At 40.1% G+C, this 17818-nt stretch overlaps 1 protein-coding gene across 4 annotated transcripts in view; it reads left to right on the top strand.

The window, feature by feature from the left end:
- The window catches only part of PHKA2 (phosphorylase kinase regulatory subunit alpha 2), a 60195-nt gene that overhangs the window by 2170 nt on the left and 40207 nt on the right, over nucleotides 1–17818 (top strand). For all 4 annotated transcript variants that reach the window (XM_045855805.1, XM_045855809.1, XM_045855807.1 and 1 more), the window contains 6 exons: nucleotides 8785–8943; nucleotides 11814–11861; nucleotides 12452–12620; nucleotides 13370–13452; nucleotides 15669–15749; nucleotides 17297–17395. In XM_045855805.1, the coding sequence (XP_045711761.1) occupies nucleotides 8785–8943; nucleotides 11814–11861; nucleotides 12452–12620; nucleotides 13370–13452; nucleotides 15669–15749; nucleotides 17297–17395 (639 nt within the window). The remainder of the gene's footprint in view (nucleotides 1–8784; nucleotides 8944–11813; nucleotides 11862–12451; nucleotides 12621–13369; nucleotides 13453–15668; nucleotides 15750–17296; nucleotides 17396–17818) is intronic.

The following is a 17818-nucleotide window of genomic DNA, read 5'->3' on the forward strand; positions in this document are numbered from 1 at the left end:
TCTTATTTTGGAAGGTTAGCTCAGTTTGGGGAGCAGGGGAGGAGTCCTGGAAGAGATGATGTTCAAGTTGAGAACTGAAAGAGTAAGCAGGTGAATGGAGGTTATTCTTTTGCCTTCCTCTCTGGAATATATTATAATTACATCTGCGAAGTTTTAAAATCCAAGTTGAAAGGATGTTCCCTTCATTACTGTGATGGATGGGGCTTTAAGGCAAAATGATAAAGCTTGGTTCTTGTGTCACACCTGGGTTTAAATCACTAGCTCTGCTTTGAACAAGCGACATGTACTTGACCTCTCTGAGTCCATGCCCTCATCTGTAAAATGGGAATAAAAACACCTGCCTCCACTGAAGTATTATGCAGGAAAAAATAGTGCCCAGTATATTGCCTGGCACCATAGTAGGCAATTGGTAAATTGTGGGTGCTGTTGATGGTGGTATGACTTTGATATAAGCCACACATACCCAGGCCACATGTCCTTGCCTTACCACCCTGCCCCGTGATGCTCCCTTTCCCAAAAACCCTTATCCAGCTACTAATTGTGTTCAGGTCTTTGAATGTATTTATGTCTTCCATTGATGTGATAAGATCCTTAAGCATAGAGACCTCATTAGTCTTGTTCCTTTTGCATCAAGCAGTGCTCCAAGCAAATGCAAGTTACCCTTAAGTCCTTGTTGATAACATACTTCTTGTAGGCTCTCAGCTATCCAAGTATTGATCCAGGCTTCCAGTCCCTGAGGAGCAAAAGAACTATCTTCTCATTAAAGCAAATCTGCAACGTTGGACTTTCCTCTCTAACATTTTAATGATTAAATAGTTGTCTGAGCCTTTAGTTGTATTTATTTTGGGGGTAGTTGTTGAGAAGCTATCATGTGTGCCCTCTTTTCCCCTTCCTGGCTGCACTGTCAGGCTCTGTTGGCTAACCAGAATACTCCCAAGTATGATTCTGCTGGGAAATCCCATGAGCCTGCACCTGCACCTGTAGAATCCTACTCCTTCCCACCCATCCCCATCCCACACCCATCCTGCCCCAACAACTAGTCTTCACAGCTGTAGAACCCTAACCAATTCAGGGCTTTATCATCTTTTCGGAGTGATCTTAGGCATGTCACTTAACTACTCTGTAAAAATGAGTGAGTAACTTTATGTTATCTATATTTTACAACAATAAACAATGAATTAAAAATGGTTTCTAAAGTTTATGCTGTATCTCCCCATGTACAGTAGATATGTGCAGATGTTTATGAGGCATTTTTCAATATCAGTTGGTTTAAGCTCTGAGCTCTGTTTCTGTTTTGCTTTTTAAATCAAGATCAACTTATGTTGATTTCACTTGTTAGAAATCATTCAGTGTTAATATGTCAAATTCATAAATGTCCTTTTGTTAGAGGCAATAGTTTGTTCATATCAGCTAGCATGTCAACCAATTCATTTTCCTATATCTGTGAAGGAGAATTCTTCCCATCAGCCATTTGCCAAATGTACTTGCTGCTAAATATTATTTGAATTTGCAAGCAAAGAAGGGAAGAGTTATGTTAATAAAAGGTCCTTTTGCAGGTTTGATTTTATACAGTGAGAGAGAACAAATATGTGCTCTAGAAAGTATCTTAAAAAAATAAATTCCTAGATTTCCTTGGGCCCAGATAGGAAATACTAACTTTGTACATTTCTTCAATATCAGCTCTGTTGGAAGGTTCATTCATAAAAGTGTTAAGTACAAAGTGGTAATAAGAGAATATGGATCAGAAAGAAAAATAATGGTCAAGACAATGTTCACTGTAAATGAGGATTATTTGGTATAAAAAGCAGATAATTCAGAGATCAGGACAGTAACTAAATAATGCTATTTAGCAGCAGTAGAATTTAAAATGAGAAGAATGGGATAATGGAAAAATAGTAATAATAAAAAATATAATTAAATACTGAAAAGTAATAACATGGCAAGAGAATAGGATGAGACTGGAGTTAAATCATTCTAAGGCCCTAATCACATTAAGAAGGAGGATAGAGGCATTATATATTTTAAGTCAGGAGTTCATGTGTAAACATTAACATTAAAGTAATATAAGTGGAATATATAACTTAAGGCAATGGAGGAACAAAGAAAATTTGATAACTCCAAGACAACAAAGGAAAAAAGTGCTTGGGGAGAAGTAAAAAAAAAAAACATAGTAAATGTAAAGGACAAAACAAGATGCAAATAAGTCCAAATATCTTAATAATCATAATAAATGTAAAAAATTAGACAGATAATAGGAATTACTTGAAAAATTTAAAAGATACATGGGGTTTATATGGGGTCTCTTATGGGGTTTATAAGAGAACCTTACACAGGATACTGAAAGGTTGCAAGTAATGTAATAGGACAAGATATACCAGGCAAATGCTAACCAAAAAGAAATTGTAATTCTACGAATATGAAACAGTAGATTTTGAAGTTTAAAATATATATTATTTGGAATAGAAATGTTATTACTAAATGATAAAAGGATAATTCACCAAGAAAGTAATAAAGCAATTTTAAACCGACAGAATACCAACAACATAGCTTCAAAATATGTAAAGCAAAACTTGACCTAATTGGCACAATTATAGCAGAAGGGTTTTTTTTTCAGATTTTTATTTTATTTTTAGACAGAAAGGAAGGGGAGGAAAAAGAGAGGGAAAGAAAGATCAATGTGTGGTTGCCTGTAGCATGCCCCCTACTGGGGACCTGGCCAGCAACCCAGGCATGTGTCCTGACTGGGAATTGAACTGGCGACCCTTTCGTTTGCAGGCTGGTGCTCAATCCACTGAGCCACACCAGCCAGGGCTATAGTGTGATTTTTTTAACTACCCTCACTCAGATACTAATAGGTCAAGCAGAGAAATAACTAGGACATAGAAAATTTGAGCACCATTAGGAACAAACTTCATCAAGTGTACGTACATAGAACTGTGCTCTACCAATAGAAAATAGTAATTTTTCAACCTTGCAAAGTATATTTTTTAAAAATTAATGACAAATTAGGGTATAGAATATCAAAAATACTGAAAAATCAGCTTTATACACATCACATTTTTTGCCAAAATGCAAGAAAATTAGCAATGACAAAGAATTGCTAAAGCCCCCTTCCCCTAGAATATGTTTGGAATGTAACTTAAGCCCACTTCTAAATATATGTAAATAGGTCATAGATACACATGCGTCATGGATCCATGAAGAAATTACAATGGAAATTATCAAATACCTAGAGCTGAGTAACAAAAGCATTCCAAACACAAATTTATGGAATATAGCTAAAGTGGGATTTGAAGAGAAATTTATATCCTGAAATTTACATAGTAGAAAAGAAGATTTAAAAATTAATGAACTCAAGATTGAGAAAAGGACAACAGAGTGCACCCAAGGAAATAGAAGAAAGGAATGATAAGATAGGAATAATTAATGTAATATAAAACATATTGACAAAATCAAAAGCTCTTTTTAGAAAAGAGTAATAAATAGGTAAACTGGCCATACAATGGGAGAGGAGGGACAAATAAACAGTATAGGAGAAAATGGAAAAATACAATAAATAATTTTAGGCAGACAATTTGAAAATGTAAATGGTCAGTTTTCTAGATAAATGTTACCACCATTAATTCAAGAAAAAATAAAGTCCTGATTAGACCTATAATACAGGTGGCAAACACTAGGCCCGTGGGCCAAATCCGGCCCTTCACCTTGTTTCATTCCCTCCCAGCACCTTGTTTCTACCTGGTGGCAGCGCTGAGCTCTCACTTAACTGTTAAGGAGTAGTTACATGTATACAGTCCTAAAATTACATTCGGCCTTTTGAGGGCAACCACGAGGCTGATGTGGCCCCAGTGAAAATGAGTTTGACACCCCTGACCTGTAACTATCAAAGACATTGAGTAAAAAAAGTCCTGGTCCAAAATGGGTTTGCAGACTAGAACTAAGGAACATTTAGAGGTTTATTTATTCACTTACCATTGAGGGTGAAGGAATTTGGCCTTTATTCTGAGTGGGAAGAGAAGCCAAGAGAGATTTTTGAGTAGACAAGTAACATGTGAATGCTTGAGAAGAATCCCTTGTAATGAAGGGGGAAAAATGCCCTTTTCCCTGTTTTGGTTCTTTTTGGCTGATTTGACTCACATCAACAGGAGGAAGATTGGCAAGAAAATATCAAATTTAAGCTCTTGCCAATGGGAACCCTACATACATGAGCAGGTCAGAGACGCCACATGCAAGAACAATTCAGAGACAGAAAGGGGGGTTGAGCTATATAAGACCCCTGAGCTAAGGATTAGGTGAGGTACCTTGGGGGCTTCAAAAGATTATTGCAGGATAAGAAGAGCAGTAAATAGTAAATTAGTAAACTGCCCTGTAGAGCTAAGCACCCATCTTCTTCCCCTATGCCTATGAAACAGACATGGCTTTTAGCCTCTTCATAGACTTGATCACCCTCTGGGTGCATTGCAAGTAGTGAATGTCCCTTTTAGAACCTGGTGCTTGTCAATGACAAAGTATGTCAGATGCACTCTGCCAGACTGGCAGTTCAGTGAAACTCATTTCCCTTGTTCTGAAAACTCTACTTCCATTAACACAGCATTGGCTTTTGGCACCCACTCACATGCTGTTGGTATGTTGCTGTTAAAACTTGCAGTCAGTGTTGTACAGTTGAAATTTCTTGTGCCTAAGTATTGGGACAAGATGTGGCTGGGTCACAGGGTAGCTGCTGGGATGGGAAACTGGGGCTGATTTGGAAAAGGGAGAAGAGATTCTGTTCAAAGGTTTGTTAGAGCCCTTGGGGACAGAAGTGTATGTGTGTAGAGAGCTGAGTCAACTCAAAAGTGTGGAAGTATGACTAATAGAGTTAGTCCAGCAGACATTTACCAAACAGGTGAGCCCAATAAATACATTCTTGTTGAATTCTGTCTAGTTTGTTTTGACCTATTGTTCAAGTCCAAAAGCATCTTACTGTTTTCACATTGGCTCAGCATCCACTTTGCAGCCTATATATACACCTTCTTTTATATGTACACACTCTCTAAGGAGTAGTAAATGTCACCATGTCAGTATCTCTGCCCTCTTCTGTTGTTAAAATCTGCCCCACCTCTTGCTTGCTCTAAGAATCATTTTCATATTGCCGTCAGCCAAGAAGATTGTGTATATGCCGTTTCTTGAGCTGGTGTGATGAAGACTTTAGCTTTTAAAAAATTTTTCAAGGAGATAATAATAATGTTGAATATTTTTTTATAAACTACACAAACACACCACCCTAGGTAGTCATGAATCCTATCTTCTCCAGCCACCCTCTATCACTGTATCCTTGCCCCTGTCAAGTCCGCTGCCCCACCATCTGCCTTCTCAAACCTCACCTCTGTCCTGTGAGGTTACTATTCACTATTTCACCCATCTCTTCTCTTAGTCTAGAAATAAGTCATTTCCTGTGTTTGAAGCAGCTCCCTATTTTATTCACTTTTTAATGTTTAAAGCAAAAAATGAGGCTTTACCTCCTGTTTAAACCATTCCCAAGGTTCATGCTGCGCATGCCTGATTTGCTTCTTCAGGATTTCCTGAAGATTGAACAGAAGAATGTTGTGCAGAATAATAGAACAAGCATTCTTAAAGGGAAAATTATTCATAGTAGCTATGCATAATATAAATATAGATAGGTAATATATACAAATATAAATATTTCATACTATAATTCAGTAAAACTATAACCTTAATATATATTTGTTCACTTATCTATTTAACACCTAACTAAACCAGGACCTTGAGCTATAGTGGTGAATCAAAAAGGCAGGCTTTGCCCTTAGGAAGCTTAAAGCATGGAAACAATATTTAAGATTGTGCCAAACCAGAGATTGCAAAGTATGTCCCAGTACATAATCATTTCAATTTGTATGAATCACATAAAAATGGAACTTCCCATATCTTCTGACATAATACGTTATTTTTATAGACTTAAAGGGAGAAGCAAGTCCTATTCAGCTCGGGATGCTCTAACAAAATACCACACACTGGGTGGCTTAAACAACAGAAATTTATTTCTCACAGTTCTGGAGGCTGGGAAGTCTGAGATCAGGGTGCCAGCACAGTCAGTTTCGGGTGAGAGCCCTCTTCTGGGTTGCAGACAGCTGACTTCTTACTGCATTCTCAAGTGGCAGGAGAAGAGCAAGCGGGCCCTCTGGCCTTTTCTTATAAGCGCACCAATCCCATTCATGAGTGCTCTGCCTTCATGACCTAATTACCTCCCAAAGGCATCACCTCCTAATACCACCACAGTAGGAATTAGATTTCAACATATGATTTTTGGGAGACAAAAACACTCACTTTATGGCAGTAAATATTCCTTAAGCTGAGTGCAGTAGCACCCCAATTTAAAATGGCCCTGACTGGTGTGGCTCAGTTGGGCGTTGTCTGCAACATGACAGGTCACCAGTTCAATTCCTGGTCAGGGCACATGCCTGGGTTGCGGGTTCGGTCCCAGGTTGGGGCACGTGGAAGAGACAACTAATCAATGTTTCTTTCTCACAAACATGTTTCTCTTCATCTTTCTTCCTCTCCTTTCTCTTCTCTCTAAAAATAAGTAAAATCTTTTTTAAAAAACAAAATGGCTTGAGTATGCACTTTTGAATGTGGGGATTGCCAAAACACCAGACTGCCTCTCTGGAGTAGAGCAAACGGCTCAGATAGTCTAGCTCTGGGTGGCAATGAACTAATCCACTTCAACAGTTAAGGCCAAACTAGAGTAAAAGAGGTAACTTTCCGTTAACAGGACAGTGACATTTCATAATCCAAACCACACTTGGCGCTATGTGCAAGTGGTCACTGCTGTGTCATGGGAAGGCTGTTTATCTCAGTGGACTCACAGTTCATGGGTACACCGGGAAGGGACTGACTCCTTTCCCTGGGTGTCCTGATGATTTCCTGTCCTGGGGTCAGTCATCTGGCATCAGAACAGATAAAGATGCTTGTGTTATACACTGTTGGTGCATAGTGATTGTTTGAAAGAACTCCGTTAATCCACTATTGGTATAAGACTTTTTCCTTCACTCAGCCATCCTAGACTTCAGTTCTGGTTGACTTTAAAATCATTGATTTGTAGTTTTGGCTGTAGAGCTGTGTCGATACACTGAATGCCATTGCCCTCTGAGGGTAGTTATCCATTGAGTTTTAGATGTTTTTGAAGAGGTCATAGATTAAAGGAGAGAGTCGAATGTTTAATTCATTAGCTAGGACCATTTGAAACTCTGCCAATGTTTTTCTACCTAATAACCTTGGCAGTATCACTTTGAAAGTACCAATAGACTTCTTTCATGAGCCTCTTGTAAATAATTTGGTGCCCTTTTTAAAGCTGGCAAGGCTCTGATTGTTATAATGTTTTTTCTTAGATACATATTTTTGCACATTTTCAGGAAAAGGTAACAGAGGCTTTATAACTCTTCCTACTTTATCTATTTTATTTCTGTGTACAGAGTTTATTAGGACTGACTTTTTAAAGAATAATGGCTTTATTGAGATATAACTTACTATATAATTCACCTATTTTAAGTGTACAATGTAATAGTTTTAATATATTCACTACAATCAACCTAGAACATGTTATCACCCAGAGAGTGAGAAAAAAACCTGCCAGCCATCACTTGCTCCCCATTTCCTCCCACTCTACCCCACCTCCAGCCCTAAATAATCACTATCTCTATGGATTTGCCTATTTTAGACATTTTATGTAAGTAAAATCATAACAAATGTGGTCCATTGTGACTGGCTTCTTTCACATAGCATCATGTCTTCAAGGTTCATCCATATTGTAGGGTGTGTCAGTACTTCATTCCTTTTTGTTGCTGAATAATACTTCATTCTTTGTATAGACCATGTTTTGTTTATCCATCAACTGATGGACATTTGGGTTGTCTTTTCTTTGGGGTTATTATGAATAGTGCTATTATAAACATTGTGCATACTTTCTGTGTGTGAAGGTCTGCCTTTTTAGTGGCTCAGCTGGCCTTTTAAATACCACTGATGCCAGCCTGGCTGGGTGGTTCAGTTCATTGGAGTGTTGTTCCATGCACCAAAAGGGCACAGGTTCGATTCCCAGTCAGGGCACATACCTAGGTTATGGGTTTGACCCCCATTTGGGGCACATATGGGAAGCAGCCAATCGATGTTTCTCTGTCTCTCCCCTACCTTGTCTCTCTCTAAAATCAATAAAAACATGTCTTTGGGTGAGGATTTAAATAAATGAATACCTGTGATATCATATCTAAATAGGACAGGACTCCCAGTTTCTCTTGCTCAGCATCTCCTTTTTAGGCCCATGAAGTGTCTGGATTACAAATCAGGCAGGGGAGGCCCAGATAAGGTGGGCATCTTCCCTGGGGAAAAAACAAATAGAGTGTTGGAGTGGGGCCCTACTCCCAAGTTCAGTGCTTTACCAATTGGTGTGGAATCATGGAGGCAAAAAAAGACCTAAAGCCCACAGTGCACATATTTGTAAAAGTCTTGCAGACTTTTTCTGTTTGCTCTTTCTTCTATTTGTCATTCCAAATAGTGTGATCTGGTCTGAAAGCAAAAGAATAAGAACTTCAAAGTGAGAATGTTCCTTAGAGCTTTTCTTAGTGATGTCACTTCTCTTCCAAGGTCACACTGTTGGTGGCAGAGCAAGGACGGGAATTCCAGTCTCTTCACTTCTCATCCTGACCCTCATTCTACTCCCTGAGGGCAAGCATTCGTTGCTCAGGAGCTGGGTGAAGGGTGTTGCTGAGTCATTTTGTGTTTCTTCTCTAATAGAATCCTGTCACGGGGCTGCTGTCTGCCAGTCATGAGCAGAAGGATGCCTGGGTGCGGGATAACATCTACAGCATCCTGGCTGTGTGGGGCCTGGGCATGGCCTACCGGAAGAATGCCGACCGTGACGAGGACAAGGCCAAGGCCTACGAGTTGGAGCAGGTAATGCTGACTAGCAGGCATGTCTTTGTTGCTCAGCACCTTTTCCTTAAAATGAAAAGCCTACAAGGAAGCAGCTCTGTGTGCAGAACAGTTTGGTGCAGGTGTTGGATCCATCTGTGCTGTAGAATATTTTTGGGGGGGTTCTTAGTGGTGTCAACCTCTCATTTATCTTTCCCTTTGAGATTTTTCCTTTTAAAAAAATTACACTGAATGGGAAAATACAGCATTCAAATTTCTAACTAGCTACATTTCTTTCACACATGTTCCATCAGTTTTATCTATGCTTATGTATGAGGTTATATAAACTAATAAGATTGTTTTTAAAAGTCAGTACACCAGAGCTACACATTCCAAAGTGTATACTCCTTTCAGAGTAGTCATGTCAAAAGGATACTTATCCAAACAGTATTGCTACTGCTTAAAACATGGTTGGAATTTCCCTTAAAAATGCCTTTCTAGTTTGAGCCATTCCAAAGCAGTCTTATTAATTTATACTCACCCTCTAATTTTGAACTACATTGGTGTTGTTCAGTTTTTGTGCCTATGTTACCATGTAGCACAGTGAAGTCCTTTGATTTTTTTTCCAAAATCAGAAACCAAGATACTCACCAAAGGCAAGATTTACCATCATTGAATACGTAAGAAAATAGTAACTACAGGAGGTGTTTTCAGAATGTTTTGAGTGATAGCATTGAAGTAGGGAACAATGACACATAAAAGTATAGTTCTCTTGGCATGACAGCCTTTGGGATTCCTCCCTCCCACCCTCCCTCCCTCCATTCCTTCCTTCCTTCCTTCCCTCTCTTTTTCTTTTCTTTTCTTTTCTTTTCTTTTCTTTTCTTTTCTTTTCTTTTCTCTTCTCTTCTCGTCTCTTCTCTTCTCTTCTCTTCTCTTCTCCTTCCTTCCTTCCTTCCTTCCTTCCTTCCTTCCTTCCTTCCTCCCTCCCTCCCTCCCTCCCTTCCTCCCTTTTCTTCCTTTTCTTCCTCTTCTCCCTTTCTAAGAGAGGGGAAGGGAGGGAGAAAGAAAGGGAGAGAAACATCAATGTGTGGTTGTCTCCTGTATGCCCCCAACCGGGGACCTGGCCCACGACCCAGGCCTGTGCCTTGACTGGGAATCGAACCGAAGACCCTTTGGTTCACAGGCCAGCACTCAATCCACTGAGCCACACCAATCAGGAGCCATTGTTGTTTGAGACAAAATCAAAGTAAAGCCATGTTATACACACTCACACATACACACCTCTACCTCCCCTCTATAAGCAATTTCTGATCCAAGTTAAAGCTGACTCAATTTGCTGCCCCATAATTGAGAACAAGGTGCAAACAGGCCACCTTGTTTGTTTTGTCGAGTGTGGTTAATAACTAAAGGAGACATCTCCTTTGAAGATGGAAATTAACATGGGATCTTCCAGTGATCCTCAACAGGAATGCTATTGCTTTTGGGGCATAGGCAATACAGTTATTCGTTATGTGAGACTGCCCATGCATTGCAGGACACTTATGGTCCTTGGTCCTTACTAAATGCCAGTAGCCCCACTCCCATCATGATGACAATAAAACTGTCTCCACCCTCACATTTGTAGATGCTCACCCACTCCCAGGAGATGGTAATGTCACCTGCAGTTGGGAACCCCTCAGCTTCTTCATAATGGAAAAATAACTTTTCTTTATCTGAGGGGAAGTAAAACTGACAAATGTGTATGCTCTACGCTGTAGGAAATGTTAATTATAACGATGTTAATTATACCTTATATTTATGAGGTAACATTTTCTGCCTCAAAAGAATATATGACATCAAGTAAGATTATATTCTAGAATCCTAGGATTTTAGAAGGAGACAGAAGTACCTGAAAGATGATAATCTCCATACTTTTCTCTGGTGACCAGCTTTCGTGGCCCTTCACTATATCCTCCTCTGCAAACCACGTACATTCGGTAAGAGAGGAGATGCTCACGGCCCTGGGTAGGAGCTACTTTCAGCCAGGCTACTTTGACCTAGCCTATTCTCCAGCCACTTGTGAAGGAGCTTTATACCATTGTTAATAGGACATATAACGACCAGTCTTTCAATGGGCCTGAGTGGTGAAGGAGGTGAGAGGTCACATATTGTATTGACTAAGGGCTCAAACTCTGGAGTCGGATGGCCTGGGCTCTGCCCTTGCTCTATCTGCTGCTGGCCGGGAGACTTTAGCAGTGTTACTTCATCTCTCTCAGCCTCCGGTTCCTCATCTGTAAAGTGAGGTAACAATAATACCCACTTTATAAGGTTGTTGCAAGAATTAGAGAGAATCAGGTAGAGTGTTTTGTACAATGCCTGAAAAAAGTATCTGATTATCATATTATTATTGCTATTTATCATGATAATAAGAATTACAATAATTGGTTACAATACATATTATTAAGAAACCTTGGCAACTACTTGCATTTTGTAAGAACTTTACTCAGTAGTCTGGTAATGGTGTCACAAGTTATCATTTTGGCACATATCAGCATTATTTCGGACAGGCATGGTGGACTTAATTCACCCTTGCATAACAAAACTAAATTAGTAAGAATTGTGCCATAAACCTCCAGGGTACTTAGGCTTCTACAATTGTCTTGCTAAAATATCAATGAATAATCACTGGATTCCAGAGTCCAGAAGTGCCATCGGTCCAACCCTTTTATTTGAGATAAATCACTTTGTGAAGATTTTCTTTCTTTGTGATGGAATGGGGAGGTGGAAATAACTAAACAATCAAAATACTTAATCTGCTTGGGATCTGCCTTCTCAGGGAAGTCTGCAGGCAGCGCTGGCTTACTGGCCTTGTGGTTAGCTTTTCATGGAGCAGGGAAGTTGGCCTTGTTACTGATCCCACTTTCTTTCTACAGAATGTGGTGAAACTCATGCGGGGTCTTCTCCAGTGCATGATGAGACAGGTAAGTGGAAAATGACGAATGTGTTTGCAAGTCATCTGAGTGGTCATTTTGCCATTTTCACAACAACTAATATTCTTAAAGCATTTTGAACTTTCCTTTCAAGATGAAGAGGCATTGAAAATATTTTGCTTACTTTCTCCTTTTAAAATTATCTTCAATACTTTCATTACACTAGAGAACCCAGACTCAAAGGACACTATGTCTCAGAATCTCTTTTGAATAATTACTTGTGTAAAAGGAGAGCATGCCTTCTTTAAAAAAAAATGGGGAAGAAAACATTGTGTTTAAAAGCCACTCCTAGAAAGCCATGTTTATTCTGCTGAGTTTATAAAAGGATTTCTTTTGCGTTGAAATGCTTGAGCTTCTAAAATTTGACATCACTATTTACTGGCATTTTTCAGTGAGGGTAAATAAAACAACTCATTGAGCACATTGTGTATACAGAACATCATGCTAGGATCTGCAGACAGTTCGTGGTGCTCTCAGAGGTAGGAGATAAGAGGTCTGCATCCAGCAGATTGACCTTGGGTGTGGCCTCTGCCAGCCAGGAATCCCTTAGCTATGCAGAGCCAGCTTGCCTTCTCCCTCAGGTGGATAAAGTGGAGAAGTTCAAGCACACTCAGAGTACCAAGGACAGCCTGCACGCCAAGTACAACACTGCCACCTGCAGCACCGTGGTGGGCGACGACCAGTGGGGCCACCTCCAGGTGGATGCCACCTCCCTCTACCTCCTGTTCCTGGCCCAGATGACTGCCTCGGGTGAGCCAGGGCCATTTGAGCCCCTTGTACAGGGAATGACAATCCAGAGGTGGGCAGGGAGGGGCAAGATAAGTATTCAAAATAAGCTATTTCTGTAAAGAAAGAGCATCCTTCTTTATAATATTATGAGCACTGACTCTGTGACGGGCCAACAGTCAGCCTCCTGAGCACTTGCAAGATGAGGGCTGTTGAGCCAGCTCTATTAGCATCTCTCTAGTTGATCCCAAAGCTTCCTTTCCATCACTGTCACCTAGTTCCTGCAGCAACCTAGATCACATCTACCTTCAACAGTTCAAATATCTGCAGACGGTGTCATGGCCCCTCTCAAAATATTCTTCTCCAGGACTTGATCAATGGATATACTATAATTAACTATTCCTTTATTCCTTTTACTTTTTTTGGTATAACCAATGTCACAATACCAATTTTGACCTCATCTATTTGCTTCCTTCCCTTAGTTAGCGATCATTTAAGGAGTGCAGTAGGCTCCACACCTTCTCTTTTGAGCCTTTGTGCTTGTAGGCATACATGCAAAAGTGGAGCCATTCTTTCCTTCCTTCCTTCCCTCCCTTCCTCTTTCTGAGATTAGACATGAAGTGTTACAATTTACTTCAGACTTAATTTTTGATGCTCTAGTCAGAAAAATCACAGTTCAAATCAAAGGATCAATTTGCTAGTGTGATATCTGTGATTGACAGCTCTCTTCATGGCATAACTTCATAATTTCATTGTTTGTTTTTCTTTACTAGGTTTACGTATTATTTTCACCCTCGATGAGGTGGCTTTCATACAGAATCTTGTTTTCTACATAGAAGCTGCATATAAAGTCGCTGTAAGTATAAACCCTAGTAGATTTTTTCAGTTGTCAAAAAGAATAAAAATTATACAATCCTGTGAGGGCCAAGCTATTTGGGGCTTACCAGAAGGTTAGCATGATTAGATCTATAAGATTATGTCACCTCCACACACAAAGTGCCCATTTTTGACCTGGGATGCAGTTGTGGAGTTCATGGTTTTGGAATGCACCACATGCTCTGTTTGAATCCATGATTCTTGTTTTGAATAAGACCCCAGAATGTCCTGTGGCATGTACATAGGCTGGCCCAAATCAGGATTAAGGGCAGCAGCATCAGCACCTTGGCGGGCACCGCAGTGTTGCAGGGTTCATCCCGGGCTGCCCATAGGTGAAGGGGCCTGAGCCAGATGTGCGCCCCAGGCCAGGTGTGTGCCGGTACAAATGTCCGCCAACCCCAGCTCCTCCGGGGTTGACTATAAGGGTGGTAAGGAAAGGATAGAGCTTGGTTTGAAAAAGAAAGCAAGTATGGTCTAAAGCAAGGCTCAGCAAACTTTTTCTATAAAGGACCAGAGAGTAAATATTTTCAGCCTTGTGGTCCCTATGGTCTCTAATGCTACAACTCAACTCTGCCATTGTAGCAGGAAAGCAGCCAGAGACAACTCATAAACATGTGAGCATGGCTGTGTCTCAAATAGACTTTATTTACAAAAATAGGTGGCAAACTAGATTTTTATCCAAGGGCCGCAGTTTGCTGTCCCTGGGTCTAAAGTGGTGATTTTTAACCAGGGGCAATCTTCCTCTGTCAGGGGACACTGGGCAATGTCTGGAAATGGTTTTGGTTGTCATACTGGAGAGGGTGCTACTTGCATCTAGAGAGTGGAAGCCAGGAACTCTGCTGAACATCCTACAGTGCACAGGACAACCCCCACCACAAAGAATGACTCAGCCCCAAATGTCAGTAGTGTTGAGGTTGACAAACCTCGGTCTAAAGAAACTGAAGAAATTTGTGGAAAAGGTGGGACTTTAGTCGGACCTCAGAGGATGAGTAGGGTTAGATAAGCAGAAGGGCTAGAAAGGGGTATTTGGGGAGAGGCAGGAACAGGTTCTGAGTGTGTGAATGTTGGGGGATGTTTGGGGAAAGGGGGAGTGAAGGAGCAGACTTAGGCTAAAAGTGGAGTGTTGGAGAATTGTAGAAAATAAAGTCAGTTTGTGGGTGTGCAGGGGGTGGAGGCCAAATAATGGAGGTATGGCCATCCAGAAAGACTTGAACAGGATCCACTAGGGTGGGATAAACAGTTTGTCGCTGTAGACTCTTAAGCAGGAAATGAGCTAATGAAAGCAGATTTTGAGTTGGAGTGAAGATGAGATGGAACGTGGAAAGGCCCAGGTGTGAGGAATACTGAAGGAAGGAGTCATGGGTCTCAGCTACAAAGCAGAGTCTAAAACTGCTCCAGTGTACCTAGGTCGAAATTTTCATATTTTGAAAATGTTCATCTTCAGAGACCAAGTAATAAATACTGAAATTTTGGCATTGGCCCTATTTTTGTTGGGTTGTAATCTTTCAACAGTGCACATAGCATTATTTCAAAACAGCACCCAGTGCTTGGGTTTCTTAAGAGAAAATATGAATTTTCAAAGTTAGATATGCATGTATCAATTCATCTATGTGGACAGAGTGCTCTTAGCCAACTCGTATTAATCAGTATAAGATACCAGTTTTCTGTGCCTTAGTTTTGATTTGGGCTCCTGTTACTCACTGAGCATTTTTTCCCCCAAGAGGTAATACTAGAAAAAGATATTAAATTATTTTAAATGGTTTGGTTGGCTTCAGCTATTTATAACCCATTTGTTAGAGTTTCTTTATTCCATCTTATAATTTAATATATGTTCAAAGGAATTAGCTAAAGAGAAGGGCAGCATTTTATTTGATTTTAAGATGAAACATTTTGTTCTCTACAAACCAAGAGTTTCTTACAAATTAATAATTTTTAAGAATAAGAAAATTGAGAGCACTTTCGCATGCATTTTTGGTTCCACCTGAGTATTTACTTCCAAAACTCTACACAAAGGTCAAATGAACTGAAACCAAGGAAGAACACAGCCTGAGTCTGTAAAGCTGTGAATTTGGTTCTCTTCGAGAAAAAAAAATATATATTCCATTATGCCTGCTGTAACATAAAGGAATCATTTTTCCATAGCACTTCTCATATTCCCCTTTCTCCTGCTCTGATTGCTACCTTTTTCTCCTGCAGGATTATGGAATGTGGGAACGTGGCGATAAGACTAATCAGGGCATTCCGGAATTGAACGCGAGCTCTGTAGGAATGGCCAAGGTGACGGCTCATCTTCTTTGTTCTTCCTTCTGTGCATTTTTACTGCTTTGATTTGGTTCTCAAGAGAATTTTGGAATTAATATGATTAGTATATTTTTCAAAAGTCAACATCAAGTATGAAATTCAAGTGGCACATGTACCCCAGCCAACTGAAATTATAGGTAAAGTGTGTAGGTTTCATACAATTAAATCTGCATGTGCCTGAAAAAGAAGTGCACTCCCTCCTCATTATCCATTGTTATTACCCACAGGTCTGAGCTCTTGCTGTTGTCCAGGAAGCTGGATGGAGACATCCAGTCTTTTTTTCTGGGTCATAAAGAGGGCTGGAAAACATGACTACTTTGTAGGGCAGGGCTCACATGGTCAAAAGTGTACAGGGTTAGGCAAGTGAGATCGGCCAGAAGGAAAAATATCGAGGGGTATTGGGGATACTGGGAACATTCTCTAAAGGCATTCCAATTCAAAGTCATTTAAAAAACTTCTTGAGGCCAAGCAAAACACACCTGTGGGGCAGATTCGGTCTGCAGGTCACTAGTTTACATCTCTTACCCTAGACATTTAGCATGCCTCTCTCCCTTCCTCCTGAATATCAGCGTGTACTTTTGGACAGAGTAACGGCTCCAGAGCAATGATTGTTAACGCAACAATCAATATGCTCTATTAAGAGAACAGACAGATGGTTGCCAGAGGGAAGGGGGTTGGGGGACTGGGTGAAAAAAGTGAAGGGATTTAAAAGTACAAATTGGTAGTCCAAAAATAATCATGGGGATGTAAAGCATAGCGTAGGTAACATAGTCAATAATACTGTAATAACTATGTATGCTGCCGGGTGGGTACTGGAAATATCAGTGGGAACAATTTGTAATGAATCTGATTATCTAACCACTATTCTGTATATTTGAAACTAATACAAAATAATATTGAATGTAAGCTGCAATAGAAAAATAATTTTTGATTAAAACTATATTCTGTTAATGTCAACTGATAGCAAGTATACTTAGATTAAAACATTTAACTTTTGGGGGTGCCACATATGTTGATGTTAGGAGTTAACCACTAAAATAGGTGAAAGAGTCTACGGCCATACCACCCTGAGTGTGCCCGATCTCATCTAAAGTAGGTAAAGGAAAAGCTGGATTTTAATTTAATGCCCCTCGCATATACCAACAACATTATAAACTCGTTTGTATTTCATTTTTGGTAGAATGATTTCATTTTGTCAAATGTTTTTGTACAGAGTACAAAATAAAATGTTTTGGACAGAGCAAAGGCTCCAGAGAGACAATTGTTAAAGCAACAATCAATATGCTCTATTAAGAGCATTTTCTCTTGCTTGTTCCCGCAACGAACTGCAACATTCAGGAAAGCTCTGATCTAGTGAAAATAAGGATAGAAAATGACCATAGGACTCTTGAGCTGGATTTTCAGGATGCATTTCATCACCTTTGGGAAAACCTGCATCCTAGATTGCTTAATGAGAACAGAGTATTGGGCATGGGAGTGTATGTTCACTAGAAAGAAAAAGTAATTCAGACCTGTGTTTGTAGGCAGCACTTGAGGCAATCGATGAACTGGATCTTTTTGGAGCCCACGGAGGACGCAAGTCAGTGATCCATGTCCTGCCCGATGAGGTTGAACACTGCCAGGTAACAGCTCAGCCTCTCACATTCCAGAGAGCTGGGAAGGAGACTCATGGAGGGAAGACCTGGGCTCCAGGTTTCCTCACTAGCTTATGGTACTTGGCTTCTTTGAGCTTTAGTTCCCTCATCCATGCACTTGGCATATGGGGCCCTTCCTCTCCTGCTGCACAGAGTGGTCCTAAGGATAAGAGTAAGTCAACTAAATTTGTCAGAGTATTTTGTAAGCCAGAAATTACCATGCAAACATAAGATACACCAGCGTTATATATGGAGTCAGCAATCAAGGCACCTTGTTTTGTGGAAGGCAAAATCTGTTTTATTTCTTTTGACCACATAGGTGGTTTTCTCTCAGGTTTACTTTATGATGCCCCCAAATTGAATGACTAGCAAGCACTAGTTCACTTGGGGAGGGGAGTGGAGATGGGCACA

This window comes from Phyllostomus hastatus, unplaced genomic scaffold (assembly GCF_019186645.2).
Source record: "Phyllostomus hastatus isolate PE091 unplaced genomic scaffold, TTU_PhHast_1.1 phas_scaffold_12, whole genome shotgun sequence".
Lineage (NCBI taxonomy): Eukaryota > Metazoa > Chordata > Mammalia > Chiroptera > Phyllostomidae > Phyllostomus > Phyllostomus hastatus.